The sequence below is a fragment of the Choristoneura fumiferana genome, chromosome 23 (assembly GCF_025370935.1).
Source record: "Choristoneura fumiferana chromosome 23, NRCan_CFum_1, whole genome shotgun sequence".
In the NCBI taxonomy this organism is placed as follows: Eukaryota; Metazoa; Arthropoda; class Insecta; order Lepidoptera; family Tortricidae; genus Choristoneura; species Choristoneura fumiferana.
In genome coordinates this window covers 11,535,092-11,549,900 of record NC_133494.1, presented here as the reverse complement: position 1 = coordinate 11,549,900, position 14,809 = coordinate 11,535,092, and the positions used below count along the sequence as shown (strand labels likewise).

At 40.8% G+C, this 14,809-nt stretch overlaps 2 protein-coding genes and 1 pseudogene across 2 annotated transcripts; all 3 read left to right on the top strand.

Annotated features, from left to right (window-relative positions):
* The window catches only part of LOC141441234 (protein brunelleschi-like), a 16,511-nt pseudogene extending 15,621 nt beyond the window's left edge, over positions 1-890 (top strand).
* Positions 891-5,430: 4,540 nt separating this feature from the next.
* LOC141441285 (chitinase domain-containing protein 1-like) lies at positions 5,431-14,746 on the top strand. Its single transcript, XM_074105962.1, has 7 exons — positions 5,431-5,548; positions 10,829-11,312; positions 11,635-11,815; positions 12,343-12,549; positions 12,866-13,027; positions 13,770-14,007; positions 14,574-14,746. The coding sequence occupies exons 2-7, from the start codon at positions 11,058-11,060 to the stop codon at positions 14,713-14,715; spliced, it is 1,185 nt and encodes a 394-aa protein (XP_073962063.1). The 5' UTR covers positions 5,431-5,548; positions 10,829-11,057; the 3' UTR covers positions 14,716-14,746.
* LOC141441233 (uncharacterized) lies at positions 7,424-10,564 on the top strand. Its single transcript, XM_074105903.1, has 2 exons — positions 7,424-8,006; positions 8,277-10,564. The coding sequence occupies exons 1-2, from the start codon at positions 7,424-7,426 to the stop codon at positions 10,562-10,564; spliced, it is 2,871 nt and encodes a 956-aa protein (XP_073962004.1).
* Positions 14,747-14,809: the final 63 nt, after the last annotated feature.

The following is a 14,809-nucleotide window of genomic DNA, read 5'->3' as shown; positions in this document are numbered from 1 at the left end:
GCAGTTGCCGTTTGCGTGTTCGAAATGTGTGCCACTATCGAAAACTGTGGCCTCAGGACAGGGTTCTCTCTATTTCGTATCTAATTTAAGTATGTAAGTAGTTACTTCATCTGAGGAATCAGTGCAGTCGTTGGAACCGTCGCAAAGTACTCGGCAGGGACGCAGTTTCCGTTTGCACAGGCGAGGTGAGTCTCGTTAGCACACGACGCTTTTTCCAGTAACGGTCGCGGACAAAAGTCTCTGGATAACATGTAAAGATAGTTAATATGCGGTCAAGTCAAGTATCTAGATTACAGCAGTTCTTATTCATAAACTAATAATTGACATGGTTCAATTCACGTTTTTATGTCAGTAAACGTCCGACTACTTACTTACCTAGTTCCGATTACGCTTTAATAATAGATCTTCTGAAAAGATCGGAACAGTGTGAAATATGAGTTAATAAATCAAGCCTCATGAGAGTTTTATGTTTAGTAATATTATCTAGTTATTATTCAGTCGAACGCTAGAGATATCTCGCTCAACGCAAAATTATTGTGTAGACACGACAGTGCTTTCGGACTCCTTTGTTATCATAATAATTAAATATCTGTGTACCAAACCAAATACAATTTACACACCAAATCGATGGACTACCTTAATGACTCTAAATTAAAGGATGATACACCACATGCCCGCAAGTCAGTCGGTAGGTAGATGAGACCCCGCCGTTTCCTCGACGTCCTGCGTTGCATATTTTGAGCTCTGCTGTACTTATATTATTATTTTTAACCTGTGGTCACATCACAGTTGTGCACGTTCTGCGCCAGGTCACACAGCTGACGATTGACATCGAAGAGCAGGCCCTGAGAGCAGTGGAACTCGAATACTTCGCTGTCAAGCAAAGGTAGTATTTGGCACACTCGTCGCTCCTCCATGTTGCTTCTTCTGTGCGGTCTGGGTCCCTGACAACATACATTTATTATTCAGCCTGAGTTTTATGATGATTGTATCAATTAAGCAGAACGTAACGCTACTGTATATATTTTTTACGTGACAATAGTGATGTCTTCAAAGGTGTTTACTACATTATCTTATCTATCAGCGACATACGGACATACATTTCTAGCTCACGCGTCTCCCACTTTATTTGCCTAACGTAAATGATCTATCTACACTACTGGTGGCCACAGAGGCTATTTTGAAAGAATATAACATTCGAAAGAAGATGGTCCTTCGATCCGGACAAGCCCAGATAATCATTGAATAAAGGTCTACGTTATATAAGTTCACGGTCACCATAAATATTGATGAAGAGCGAAAGTTGGCGGAAACGTGGACGCGGCGGACGGTAGCGTCAGTCAAGGTTGCGGCGAAAGTCGGACGGGCAACGACCAGGGAAATGTAATCGGTGCAATTTGTAAGGAAGTAAGATGACCATATATTCCATTACATTAAGCTAAAAATGTAAAAATAAATAGAGCATCAGCCAGTGTCAGACTGTTAACAGAACCTAAGGAAAGGACTAATCCACACAAACGCACAAACTCGCACTGTAACTACATAAGCAATACCTAAGTACTCTACTCAGCTAGCTTCTATCTAAAAATATCGAAGATAATTTAGACAATTCTATAAGGCCCGAAGTAATATCGCTGAGTTGAGTGTTTGCTAGAATTCCCTCTTAGAACTTAAATGAAGATTTACCTACAAGTAGAGTTAGACATTGAAATCTCACACAGTTTTAAACCGTTTAACCGTCTATTTTGCTAAGTTACAAGATTGAAATTCCTAAAGGTTACCAAACGGTTACGGCTGCACCTACGATGACCTTTGACCGCAGTAGTCGTATGATGTTTCATTATAACCAACCACTATAGTTATAGGTACGTAACCCGAAGCATTACGTATAGCAGAGATGGCTCCAGTCTTAGACAGCCAACTTTATATAAATAGGAATAGGAATCCATAACAAAGATCAAAGAGCAACAGATATAACAAACTATTACAGCACAGTTAGAGCAGCAGTTACATTATAGAAATTATAGGACACATTCTTTACAGCACTTGATATAATATGACATAATATAGTATACCTCCTATCTACATAAAGCTTTTTATAAGGAAAAGAGTGCCAAGTTTTTGTTTGTAAATACTTAGGGCTGTTTTACCATCCATTGATTAGTGTAACTGACGGTTAAATGTGATGCCGTCTCCGTCTATTCGAACAAAATAAATAGAGACGGTATCACATTTAACCGTTAGTTAACACTAATCAATGGATGGTGAAACAGCCCCTTATTCTAGATCACTTAAGTAGTTATTTGATGGATATAAAATAATTACTTACTGATTCTAATTTCCTGCTAATCAATTCAGATCTATGAAAAAATAGTATGTGTACCTATGTATGTATGTAAACTCTTTATTGAAATTTGAGATACTTGTACGAAGGCGGACTTATCCCTTTAAGGGATTTTTACCAGTCAACCTTTGAGTGGATGAAAGAAAGAAAGAAAGAAAGAAAATAATTTATTTATAACAGCAATGACACATAATTAGTAAAAATAACAATAAGAAGTGTTGCCGCTATAAAAAGCAAGAGATGAGATGAGGAGCAATCAGTTAGGGTCCGACAAATAGTGAATATAAGAGTCAAAAATAGGTGGAAGCTACTACATAGATACTTTATTCAATCTGAGGATTGGAATTTCGGCCCTAACTAATCGATACTTAAATAGCGATCACCACGGTGGTAGGTAGAGGTACCTATATGTATCGTATATAAATTGTTTAAGAGTGATTTGATGACTAAGCAGTTAAATTTCGACCAGTTTATTAAGAGCGATTTCACCTTAGCTGATACTGAGCAATGACATAATGATTTCTATTCGAACGGTAAAAATTGTCACCCATTATATGCGCTGAGTTGAGCTTTCTTCGCTCACTGACCACCTTCTGACCACCCATCGATTAAGTATTAAAGTTTCACTTTCAAGCAAACAAATTAAGCCACTGTTATATTTAATTGTTTTCTAACTATTTAACTTTTACAAATATTTATAAGGAATCCATCGAAATAACAAATAAGAAGTTATAGTAGGAATGGGCCAAAAAAAAATAACACCTTAAACGTTTCGACTTAATTAGGCATTAGTGGCCCTTAATCAACTTTTAAAATATTATGTGGACTCATAAATGGTGTACATACTGCCTTTTCGGCGAAATATGTTTCGCCAAATTTCACTTAGCAGCCAACCTTTCGCCGAAGTTTCATTTGGCAAACCAATCCTTGGCATAACTTTACTTCGCATTTTTCTTATTTCGCAACATTTTTATATTGCAAAATTTTACTTCATCACACTTTTATGTGGCAAACAATTATGTAGCAAATGATTGGCTAAGGCAAATAACAAATAGTCATATAACATTTGGCTAATTTTTATACATAAGGTAGGTATATCAGTTATGATATATAATAAAATGAATAAATGTTAAATTATGTGGCGGTGAGCGAGCGAAGCGAGCGAACAAGACTAGACTAGGCAGAAGCGATTTGGATAGGTTAGGTTCAGAAGGCTAAGGCGGGAGCGAAGCGTAGCGTAGCTTCCGCCTTAGCCTTCGATGTTAGGTTTTTTTTTGTAACAGAATGGAAAATATGAATGGCTTGCTTGCTTGTTTGCTTGCTAAATTAAGGAATGCCAATCAACGCATTTGACGAAAACACAAATGACATCTTAAAAAAATCCCAGGTAATAATTTGCATAATAATCATTTATCAAATCATTAGTTGGGAAATGATATCAGTGCGGAATGTTAAGTTGGGAAATTAAATTTTGCCTGAATAAAAGTAAATGGGATAAATAGTTGGGAGTTAATAATTTGCTAAATAATTTTCGCCAAAACATTAGTAACCCTCATAAATGTCTACAGCTACAGTGACAACATTCCAACTTGGTTACCATTTTAACGGGCCGACTGTCCAACCGAGTCTTACAAGAAATTTGTATCAACAGTGGAGTTTACTTAAAGTTAAAAGAAATAAAAAATCACGAGGACATTAGTTTTCTTTAGTTATTACAAAAGTATTTAAAAAAGCTATGAACACCTGTAAAATCTTCAGTTTCGGGACACTTTAATTTCCAGAGCTTCTTTTGTTCACATGTTTTCCTTGCACTTCTGTAACGAAACAAAAACTTCACAAACTTTAAACAAAACACATTTTGCTAATTAATAGAGCGGACTGAATATTTAAAGGATTGTTTTTTGTTTGTCTGAGTTATTGACTATCATTTTTAGTAAGTAGGTACGTATTTTATTAGTAATTAATTAGGAGACTACCTAAAATCGCACACGTGAATAAAATCGCGATACAACGTGAGAGGTGTCGCATGTTGCAAGCTCGGTCCCGCAGAAACACTGAGTTATCAACAAACTCATTATCGTACGTCAACTTACTTTCTTTTACTGGATACCACCACCAATGAAGTCGTCCGGTAAGTCGGAACGATAATGATTATAGCTCGGTAACAACTCGTTGCAGTAAAGTTAAGTTGAAGAAGGAGGAAGGTAAAAGTTTGCAGGTTGAATAAATTCGCATATTTATTACGTAAGTAAATATGGACCTAGAAAAAAAACGTGTGGTGTCTTGAGTAGGTGTAGGTAGGTAGGTATTCTTTTGCTTTGGGCCTAATAGGCAGAAGGTCTTCATGGGTTCAATTAGGTTCACTTAGTGGTATCTTTGCTCGTTTGCTTGCAAGATTTAATTTAAAATTAAACTGAAATTCGATGAATAAAAACATGCCACATAAGTAAGTAGGTAGGTAATGTACTTAAATCTCATGCTAAAGCTGGAATTAATAAAAGCTCATATTGCTAATTGTTGTTTAGTAAAAAATGCTGGTGATATGATGTGTTTGAGAATAAATTAGGTATACTAAATTTACTAAAACTATGTTTTCTACCCTGAGTCATAGGTGCGGTTCGAAAGTTCAAAATTCAAATTCAAAATTCAAAAAAATTCAAATGCCCACATTTTTGGAGTTACTACGACTTAAACGTTTTCATTATGTTTTTTTTTATAAGAGGGAAACGAGCATGCGTGTCACCTGATGGAAAGCAATCACCGCCGCCCATGGACACCTGCCAACACGAGGGTGTCACAGGTGCGTTGCCGGCCCTTTGAGAGACTTATAGACTGATACGTTAGAAGACGAAACATGTACCTACATATAGAGTAAATTAATTTCTAATCAGCTTTCATGATATTATATTATGTGCTGAACCGATACGTGCTCGCTACTATTTGGACCGTACTGAATTGATTGACGTTTACTTTGACGTAAGAAAACCATCTGCTTAATCTGTGGTGCGGTGCGGCCGGCAAATGCATTGTTCGCTCATTGTTTTTTGCCAGTCGATAAATTTGCACGTGACAGAGAGACAGACAATGGACTGACCACTTGGCTTCCTTGGTGACAGCACGTGTTTGTGTCGGACCTACGAAATTTTGTGGCCTAGTGCTATTTTTTACGTGTTTTGTTGTGTGACCCACCAGTATCGTCGTTCAGTAAGTGTTTTAACAAATACTCGTACGCTGCTAACCCGCAATGTCGCATATCCCCCCAAAACCTCCAGACATAACCTCTGTTAGGGAACCGGTTTCCATCGGCGCACCGATGAACTTGTCGCAAGACAGCCAATCGGAGGTGTCGATGGACGCCGAAATAACTCTACTGGGGGCAAAAAGGAGGGCTACGGTGCTGGATGGATCCCAGCCCCCAACTAAGTTGGGGACCAGGGCTCCTTCCGACTCCATAGCCCACCTTTACGAACATCCGGACCTAAAAAATGGACGTAAATACACGTCAAACGACGGAGGTCCTTTCCTTGTCCATGTATCCAAGTCAGAATCAGATCCCTCCGCTGGTACTACCCTAAATCCTATCAAATTTGGACAAGTGATGGTAAACTCGCGTGTACAGAACATAGCGCGAGATGGTATCAAAAAAGTAGGTAGAAACCGTGTTAGTGTAGAGTTTAACTCCGCAGAGGCAGCTAATACCTTTTTATCGGACCCACTACTCGCATCTAAAAATTTCGAGGCTACCATCCCAACATTTAATATCACACGCATGGGTATTGTCAGGGAGTACCCACGGACCTAGCGCTGGATGCTTTTGTCAATGATGTGGAGCTTCCTTCTGGCTGTGGGGGCATCCTTAAAGCCAGGCGACTTAACCGAAAAGTACACAAACCCGACGGCATTGAGTGGATCCCTACAGGTACTGTGGTGATAACTTTTAGCGGACAAGTTTTGCCAGCCAGAATTTTCTGCTGTTACACATCGTTAGTAGTAGAAAAGTATCTTTTGCCCACAATACAGTGCCACAGCTGCTGTAAATTCGGACACGTAGCGGATCAATGTCGATCAAAACCAAAATGCTTCAAATGTGGCCAAGAGCATACAGGCAAAACATGTACTGTGCAGGAAGACTTAGCGTTTTGTCTGTTCTGCTCAGGCAGGCACTTTGCTACACACAAGACCTGTCCAGAACACACTCGTCAACAGGCTATCAAAGCAGCAATGTCTGACGACAACATCTCTTACTCTCAGGCTTGCGAAAGGTTCCCCCCTGTTAAGAGATCCTACGCAGACGCGGCTCAGAGCCCCCCCTATTCCCAAACTGATCCTATGCCTCAAACCCAACACTCTGCCTTCCCCACCCACACTCAAAGTCCATCCCAAAGTTACAGGAAAACGGTCTACATACCAAGGTCCCCCCATCGTCCTCTATCACAAGGATATGACCGTGCCGCTCACGAAGCCCTAATTAGAGACCGCAACCCCCCTCCTCCGAGGAATGGTGCCGCCCTCCGGCCCCCAGGCTCCCCGCCCTCCTCCCCCTTTCAGTCCCCCCCCAACGATAACCTGCTGGACGTCCTTCTATCCTTGCTGATCAATATGTTCAGCAAAATGGATGATTTCCCCCTACCGCCCAACGTCGCCAACAAACTTTCACAATTTCTCCAAGTTGTAAATGTTCCATCTCATCCAGTGGAACAGTCACAGTCTCCGCCCTAAAAAACACGAAATTTTGCAAATGGTATCCTCGTATGACCCTACTGTCTTTGCCATATCGGAGACCTGGTTGGTTCCGGGAGCCCGGTTCCGGGTGCCTGGCTTCTCGTGCCTCCGACATGACAGAGATGATGGCTACGCAGGAGCCGCCCTTCTCATCAAATCTTCTGTCACGTATAATCGTATAACTCTTCCCCCTATCCCTTACGGCATTAATGCAGTCGCCGCCAAGATCATGGACTTTACCGTTCTTTCGATCTATATTTACGATCCGCTCTCCATTAATATCTCAGACCTCGAGCACATATTTTCCGCCCTTCCGGCCCATTCCTCATTTTAGGTGACTTTAACTGTCATCATCTCATGTGGGGAAGCGCCGATTACGACGCCTTAGCCTGTGATCTCGTTGACCTGATGGAGGACAAAAACATCTGCCTACTCAATGATGGTTCTCCGACGCGCAGAACGGCACCAGGCCTGAACTCTAGTGCCGTCGATCTTTCCCTGTGCTCTCCACATTTTGGCACCCTTCTCTCGTGGTCTGTGCTCCAGGATTCCCACGGTAGTGATCACCTTCCAATCTTAATATCCTTCCCTACATCCTTTTCCCAACCCAGTACTCCCCCAAATTCTAATAGGTACCACCTGTCCAAGGCTGATTGGGACCAGTTCGCGGCGGACTTGGATGCAGCAGTCAGCAAGATGCCCATTGTCTTACCAGAAAACGCCTGTATTTGTCATGACAACCTGATCGAGGCCTTCATAGTTGCAGCTGACAAAAATATTCCGCCTAAAAAACGTTATAAGGCTAGGTCCTCCCCACCTTGGTGGGACTCTGAATGTACGGACATGATTCGCCTAAGGAACGAGGCCGAGAAAGCGTATTGTGGAAACATGTCCCTGGATAACTTTCTCGCATTCAAAAAGACCGCGGCTCAGGCGAAACGTTTGTTCAAAAAAAAAAGAAATTTGGATGGATAAACTTCTGCCAAAGTATCTCGCCCCGCACTCCATCAACTGTTCTATGGAAAGCCATAAAACGTTTTAGAGGTTCATTCATAGCCCGAGATGCGCCTAGTAACGACTCCTCAGTTTGGCTCACGGCATTTATAGACACCCTGTCTCCCCCCCACTGTCCCCCATGTTAACTCCCTCCCTTCCCCCTATCCTTTGAATTGCCCTCATAATAATCTCGACCAACCGTTTTCGTGGTTAGAACTTTTGGCATCGTTAGACCACCTCAAGAACTCGGCTCCTGGTCCAGATAGTATCCCGTACGCTTTTCTTGCCAAATCTGGCCAGGTTACCAAAAAATACTTTCTAGACCTTTTAAACCATTTCCTCGACCTGGGTTTCGTTCCAGAGGCTTGGAAAAAACAAATTATCATCCCTCTACATAAACAAGGGAAAGATCCCCTCCTTCCTTCCTCCCACCGTCCAATCGCCTTATCATCCTGCCTTCTCAAAATCCTAGAGCACATGATTAAGAAACGCCTGGAGTGGTTCGTAGAATCAAATAAAATACTGTCCAAAAGCCAGTTTGGTTTTCGGAGAGGAATGGGCACCATGGATAGTCTCTCGATTTTAACAACTGACATCAGGATCTCCCTCTCAAGGAACGAGTTCCTTGTTGGCGTATTCTTGGACGTATCATCCGCGTATGATAGTGTCATACTCTCCTTACTCAGAGATAAACTATCTAAGCTGAGTCTGCCGCAGAAGCTGACGCATTTCATATGCAACTTCCTAATGGAACGATCCATCGAGGTGAGACATAATGGTTCCCATTCCACTCCGAGGCTAATCTGGCAAGGTCTTCCACAAGGATCCGTATTAAGTCCCTTGCTCTACAGCTTGTACACCCACGACCTTGACGAGGCTGTTTCACCGTTCTGCAACATACTGCAATACGCAGACGACATAGCTTTGTACGCATCGTCCCATTCCGTCGAAGTAGCCACCTGCAACTTGAACCAAGCCCTATTCTACCTGGGTGAATGGCTTGCTGTCCATGGTCTTTCCCTTTCAGTTTCCAAATGTAGCGTGGTTCCTTTTACTAGGAAAAGGTCGTTCCCCCCTGTGGAAGTCGCCTTCAATAATCAACTAATCCCTGTCAGTAAACAAGTCAAATTTCTAGGCGTTACGCTTGACTCTCGGCTTTCCGGTTGCCCCCATATTGATTCCACAGTTAAAAAGTGCCAATCAAACATCAACATTCTGCGTTGTCTTTCGGGTGTGTGGTGGGGTGCCCACCCCTATTCCCAGAAACTCCTCTATAATGCCATAGTACGCAGCGTCCTTGATTATGGCTCCTTTATCTTAGAACCTTGTAACAAGGTGGCCTTAGGTAAACTGGACAAAATCCAGTACCAGTCCCTCCGGGTTATCCTGGGAGCCATGAAATCCTCCCCGACCAATGCCCTTCAAGTAGAAGCAACTGACCCCCCCCTTTACCTCCGACGTCAATACCTGGCTGATCGTTTCTTCCTCAGACTTTCCCTTCTGGACGACCACCCCCTCTTACCTAAGCTGCAAGAACTATCGGATTTAATTACTGACAGTGGATTCTGGTTCAACAAAAACCCGCCATGTCTTATCAATAGCTTCCGCAAATTCAATAACCTCCCAGACCCCTCTTTCACATGCTCCCTTCTCCCCCTTTTTGCTCACAGTTACGATGCTCTAATCTTTCAACCCAACATCATCCTTAACTTCGGAATAACAAAGAACCAGCCCGGAGCTAACAGTTCTTTTCTACACAACATCGAAAACTCCTGGCAAGGCTGGTCTTTGTTATTCACAGATGCCTCCAGGCTTATGGTTGGCGGCGCTGTGGGTTCGGCAGTCTGGATCCCGAAAGATTCAGTTATCCTGAGCTTTAAGTGCCCACCTCACACGTCAGTCTTTACCGGTGAGCTAGTCGCTATTCTGGAAGCCGTTAAATACATTAATGCTCATGGTATTAGCAACTCGATAATTTTTACGGACTCTCTTAGCGGTTTACAATCCATCACGGCCAATCCTTTCTCTGCCAAAATTAACTATCCTTTAGTGCTACTCATCAGGCAATCCCTATTCGAAGCCCATCTCCGCAACCTTGAGATCTCGTTGGCCTGGATTCCCAGTCATTCTGGGATCCGGGGAAACGAGGTCGCTGACGCATATGCTAAGGAGGCCATAGAGATCGGCAGCTTGGATCACTCCCACTGCTATTTCTATGACCTCTTCTCTGCTGCCAAATCCGATCTCACCTCTCTTTGGCTCCGTCATTATGAGTGCTCCTTACTGGTCAAAGGCCGTCATTACGGGGATATTCAACCAAACATCCCCCTAAGCCTTGGTTTTTCCGGTTTCGTCAAGCGAACAAACAGACAACCTCTGTCATCTGCAGATTACGTATCGGACATACTTGTGCTCCATCCCGCCTGTATAGATGGGGTATTGTTCAATCCCCCCTCTGTCCATGCGGCTTGGAGGAGGGTACCGCCGACCACATTCTGTTAAACTGCCCCATGAGAACTGTTCCCCTTTACAACATCCTTCCCCCTGTATTCCCAAACCCACCAACCTCAAAACCCTCCTACTTCATGCCTCCTCCAACAAGAAAATCCTTAACATGTTAATTAATTATATAACTAAAGAAAAAATAAAACTATAGGTGCTTTTTCGCTTTTGTCGCTCCCTTTGATCCGATCTGTAATGTCTAAATGTTTTGTACTGTCTTCTATGTTTTGTGCTGTCCCTATGTTTTGTGTATGTCTATTGCAGGTACGCAACAAACTCGCTTCCACAACCCCCGTTTAGAAATCTTATCCAACCGGTCTGACACAATATACACTTTGCTGCTGTCAGGTGTCATTGGCAGTAATGGACGCTAACCAAAAGCGACCGATTGCCACTAAACAAAAAAGTTGAAGTTGAAGATAAATTTGCGATATATAACTATTTACCGTGATATTATTCTGTTTCACACGACGTGTGATAACAAACTAAGAAAATGAGATGTATTTACACGATTCTGCACGTTTTAATTCTGCTTAACGTTAGTTTCGCCACACTATCACCGCCGTCGGATAAGAAAGGGCAGAAAGGCGTGAAAGCGCAAGAAGGTCCAAGGAAGCACAATGTTTTGGATAGGAAATTGGTGAATGAAGCACCTTTCGTAAAGGATATTATTAAATACCATGCCACGTATCACCAGGACGTATCTAAAAGAAAATTTGAAAACGCTGTCCTTGGCTACGTTACGCCGGTACGTATACATTATTTATTTTACGGCGGACATCATTTATTGTTCTCTTTGAATTGTTTCTAGAAAGTTTACCACATTCAGTGTGGATCTTGTGTTGTGTCTTGCGTTTCTATGTCAAGTTTGTCATGAAAACAATAAACAAATTGTATCAACAATCACTTTGTCTCTAACGAAACTGTTTGTTTTGTGCCATGTTTTGAAATTGATCAATGATAAAATAACTGTTTTATATCCATAATACAACATCAAGCTTGTTTACCACTTGTACATTGTTCGAAGTTATTAAGTTTAAAAATTATGTGTGGCTGTTGATTTTTTTTAGTGGAATAACAAAGGTTATGATGTGGCAAAGACATGGGCCCCAAAGTTTAACTATGTTTCTCCAGTGTGGCTCCAGATTAAAAGACAGAGTCCTAATATTTACATCATATCAGGGCTGCATGATGTGGACCATGCTTGGATGAAGTCCTTGCGCCAGAAGGGATCTGATAATAATTTGAAGAGTAAGTACAGTTCTCTAATTATACAGCAGAAATACTAAATTAACTCATCTCAAACTTGTTCATACAATTATTAAGTTAATAAACCTTTACCTGTGGCTTTGCTTGCATAAACCATTCCTTAATGGATGGTGAAACAGTCCCTAAGTAGTGGTTAGTTGGCTGGCAGATTGGCAGAACTAGGTCAGGCAGCCACCCCACATCTTGCCAAGACTTAGGGGCTGTTTCACCATCCATTGATTAGTGTTAACTGATGGTTAAATGTGACGCTGTCTCCATATATTGAAACAAAACAAATAGAGACGGCATCACATTTAACCGTCAGTTAACACTAATCAATGGATGGTGAAACAGCCCCTAAGTCTAGCATTTTGATTGAAATGCCAGGATTTAACCAAATAACCCATAAGAATTCCCAAAAATCAAACTGTCCTTATTAACTTTGGGTAAGAAATCCTTACCAAATATGCCTAGCTGATCTCATGGGAATTTTGGGATGCACACATAATTATTCTGTTAAATGCTTACAGTTCTTCCAAGAATCCTTTTTGACAACTGGCAGTTGTCTGATCTCAAGGCATTTTTCACGGAGCCCTCATCTGTCTCTGAACAGAAAGCTCTCATTGAAGAAGTGAAGAAGGCTTGCAAACAGTGGAAGTTTGATGGTGTAGTGCTAGAAATGCTATCGCAGATCGGGAAGTATGCTGACCGGTCTGTTAAGTTTATACAACAATTTGGTAAGTGTTATGCGCTCTGGTTAGTTTGTAATTCATTTTAGCTTTTATTGCATCTTTTCTAGGTCATGATTGGGGTAATTTTGACGACTTGTTGAGCAACTAGGGTGATTTTAACCAATGGGATACAAGTCACAACAGAATATGTAATATGCAAAAAAGATTCTTGGGTTTTATTTAGGTGGCTGCAATCAAGTTATTCTTTATGATAGGACACTGCTTATGAGCAAGTGTGATGAAAACAGTTATGTATGCTTAATCCTTACCTTAATCATGAATGACAATGATGCCACTGACTTATTGAAAATTCTAATTTCAGGTCTAGAAATGAGTGAAGATGACTTCAGTTTAATCCTAGTTTATCCTCCCTTCAGAGGCTATCCGACTGATGAGTTCTTCATTCAGGCTTTCAACGATATCTACCCATATGTTGAAGCTGTTTCAGTAATGACTTATGACTTTTCTAATCCACAGAAACCAGGTAACACATTCTTTCAAGGTTTTTTTACTGTCAAAGTAAAATGAAGCATATCTACATTCTACATTACCACTAAAGTATATCTATTTTATTATATAAAAAAATATTTTATTATATAATTTCCCCTTTATAATATCTAACTCTAACCTTGATCTTTAACAATCATGATGACAAAATAATATAAATATACATTGTGTATAAAACTACTCATAAAATATAATAAAGGTAAAAAAAAGGAAAAAAGGTAAATAAGGTGGTAGGACCTTGTGCAAGGTCTGCCCGGATTGCTACCACCATCTTGCTCGCTAATCCTGCCGTGAAGCAGCAGTGCTTGCACTGTTGTGTTTTGGCATGGAGAGTAAGATAGCTGGTGAAATTACTGACACTTGAGGTATCCCATCTTAGGCCTCTAGGTTAGCAACGCATCTGCAATACCCCTGGTGTTGCAGATGTTAATGGGCGGTGGTGATCTCTTACCATCCGGAGACCCACTTGGTTGTTTGCCATCCAGTCGAAAAAAAAAACAACCTGTATATTGATTTGCTTTATATTACGAAAATATAACCCTCCTTTGGGCAGTCGGGTAAAAATAGAATGCTAAATAAAACTTTGTATGTTGGTCACAACAAATACTCAGAAAAACAGAGTAAAATGACGAAACAATGTAAAGAAGTGTCTTTGTTATTTTAAGTACAGAACTTTACAAAAATTCTGACTAAAGACATTGCTCATGTTTTTTTTCTAGGCCCCAATGCACCTCTCTATTGGATGAGACTTTGCGTAGAAAAACTAATAGATGATGACGAAAATCCCTCCAAACGTTCCAAAATCCTATTGGGTTTGAACTTCTATGGAAACTCGTATACGGCCAATGGGGGTGGGCCGATTGTAGGCACCGAGTATATAGAGCTCCTGAAGAACGCTAAGAGCAATCAGGCGCTATCATATAACAATAACACTGCTGAGAATTATGTGGAAATCCGGTAAGATTTCTTTTTCCATTTTTTTTCTAGGCTTAAGTTTACCTGTGTGAAACAAACAGAAGTCTTACCTTGCTTTAAATTCGCATTCTGTTACTACCATGCCACTATACAAATTTGAACAAAAGTAATGTATCTGAAAATAAAACTAGTTTTAAGTTCTTACAACATTCTTGTCGTTAATTATTCTTGAGTTAAAAGATTCATTCAAAGTAGTGAATAACATAACTTATAGTAAGATAACTGGTTGACATTGTTAAGTAGGTATTTGAGGCAAATTGAAAACTGGTCCTATACCTACCTCTCCTACGATACACATTTTCGAAGTTATTATATATAATTTAAGAAGTTAAAAAAAACCTTGGTAGAACATTCTACCTGCCAAGCGATCGAGACAGTTAGACGGTGCATCCATTGAAGAATCAACTTTATATAAATATGCGTAAAGCTCAAATTGATATTTATTATTACGTACACGCCTAACTTTCCCGATTACCTGGCCGGTGAATCGAAGCACAAAGATAAGAAAATATAGAAGTGTATTGCAAAAACTTATTCTTCATTTACAGGACATCCCAGGGTTCAAAGAAGATATTTTTCCCCACTTTATATTCTATACAAAAACGGCTTGATCTAGCGCGCGAGTACGGCACCGGAGTCGCCGTCTGGGAGCTAGGGCAAGGCCTCGATTACTTCTATGACCTCTTTTAATTCTATGTGATATTAATTTAAGTTATCCTAATAAATTAATGTTTGTGTTAGAACTTTTGTATTCTTATTACCAAACTATAAAGACGAGAAGAAA

Bases quoted from the DNA above. Each gene is read 5' to 3' on its own strand.
- LOC141441233 (XM_074105903.1), top strand. From the start codon at position 7,424: ATGTGGGGAAGCGCCGATTACGACGCCTTAGCCTGTGATCTCGTTGAC. The intron at 8,007-8,276 runs GTTTGTTCAAAA...TTTCGTGGTTAG, and splicing joins GACCGCGGCTCAGGCGAAAC to AACTTTTGGCATCGTTAGAC.
- LOC141441285 (XM_074105962.1), top strand. From the start codon at position 11,058: ATGAGATGTATTTACACGATTCTGCACGTTTTAATTCTGCTTAACGTT. The intron at 11,313-11,634 runs GTACGTATACAT...GATTTTTTTTAG, and splicing joins TCCTTGGCTACGTTACGCCG to TGGAATAACAAAGGTTATGA. The intron at 12,550-12,865 runs GTAAGTGTTATG...TTCTAATTTCAG, and splicing joins TAAGTTTATACAACAATTTG to GTCTAGAAATGAGTGAAGAT.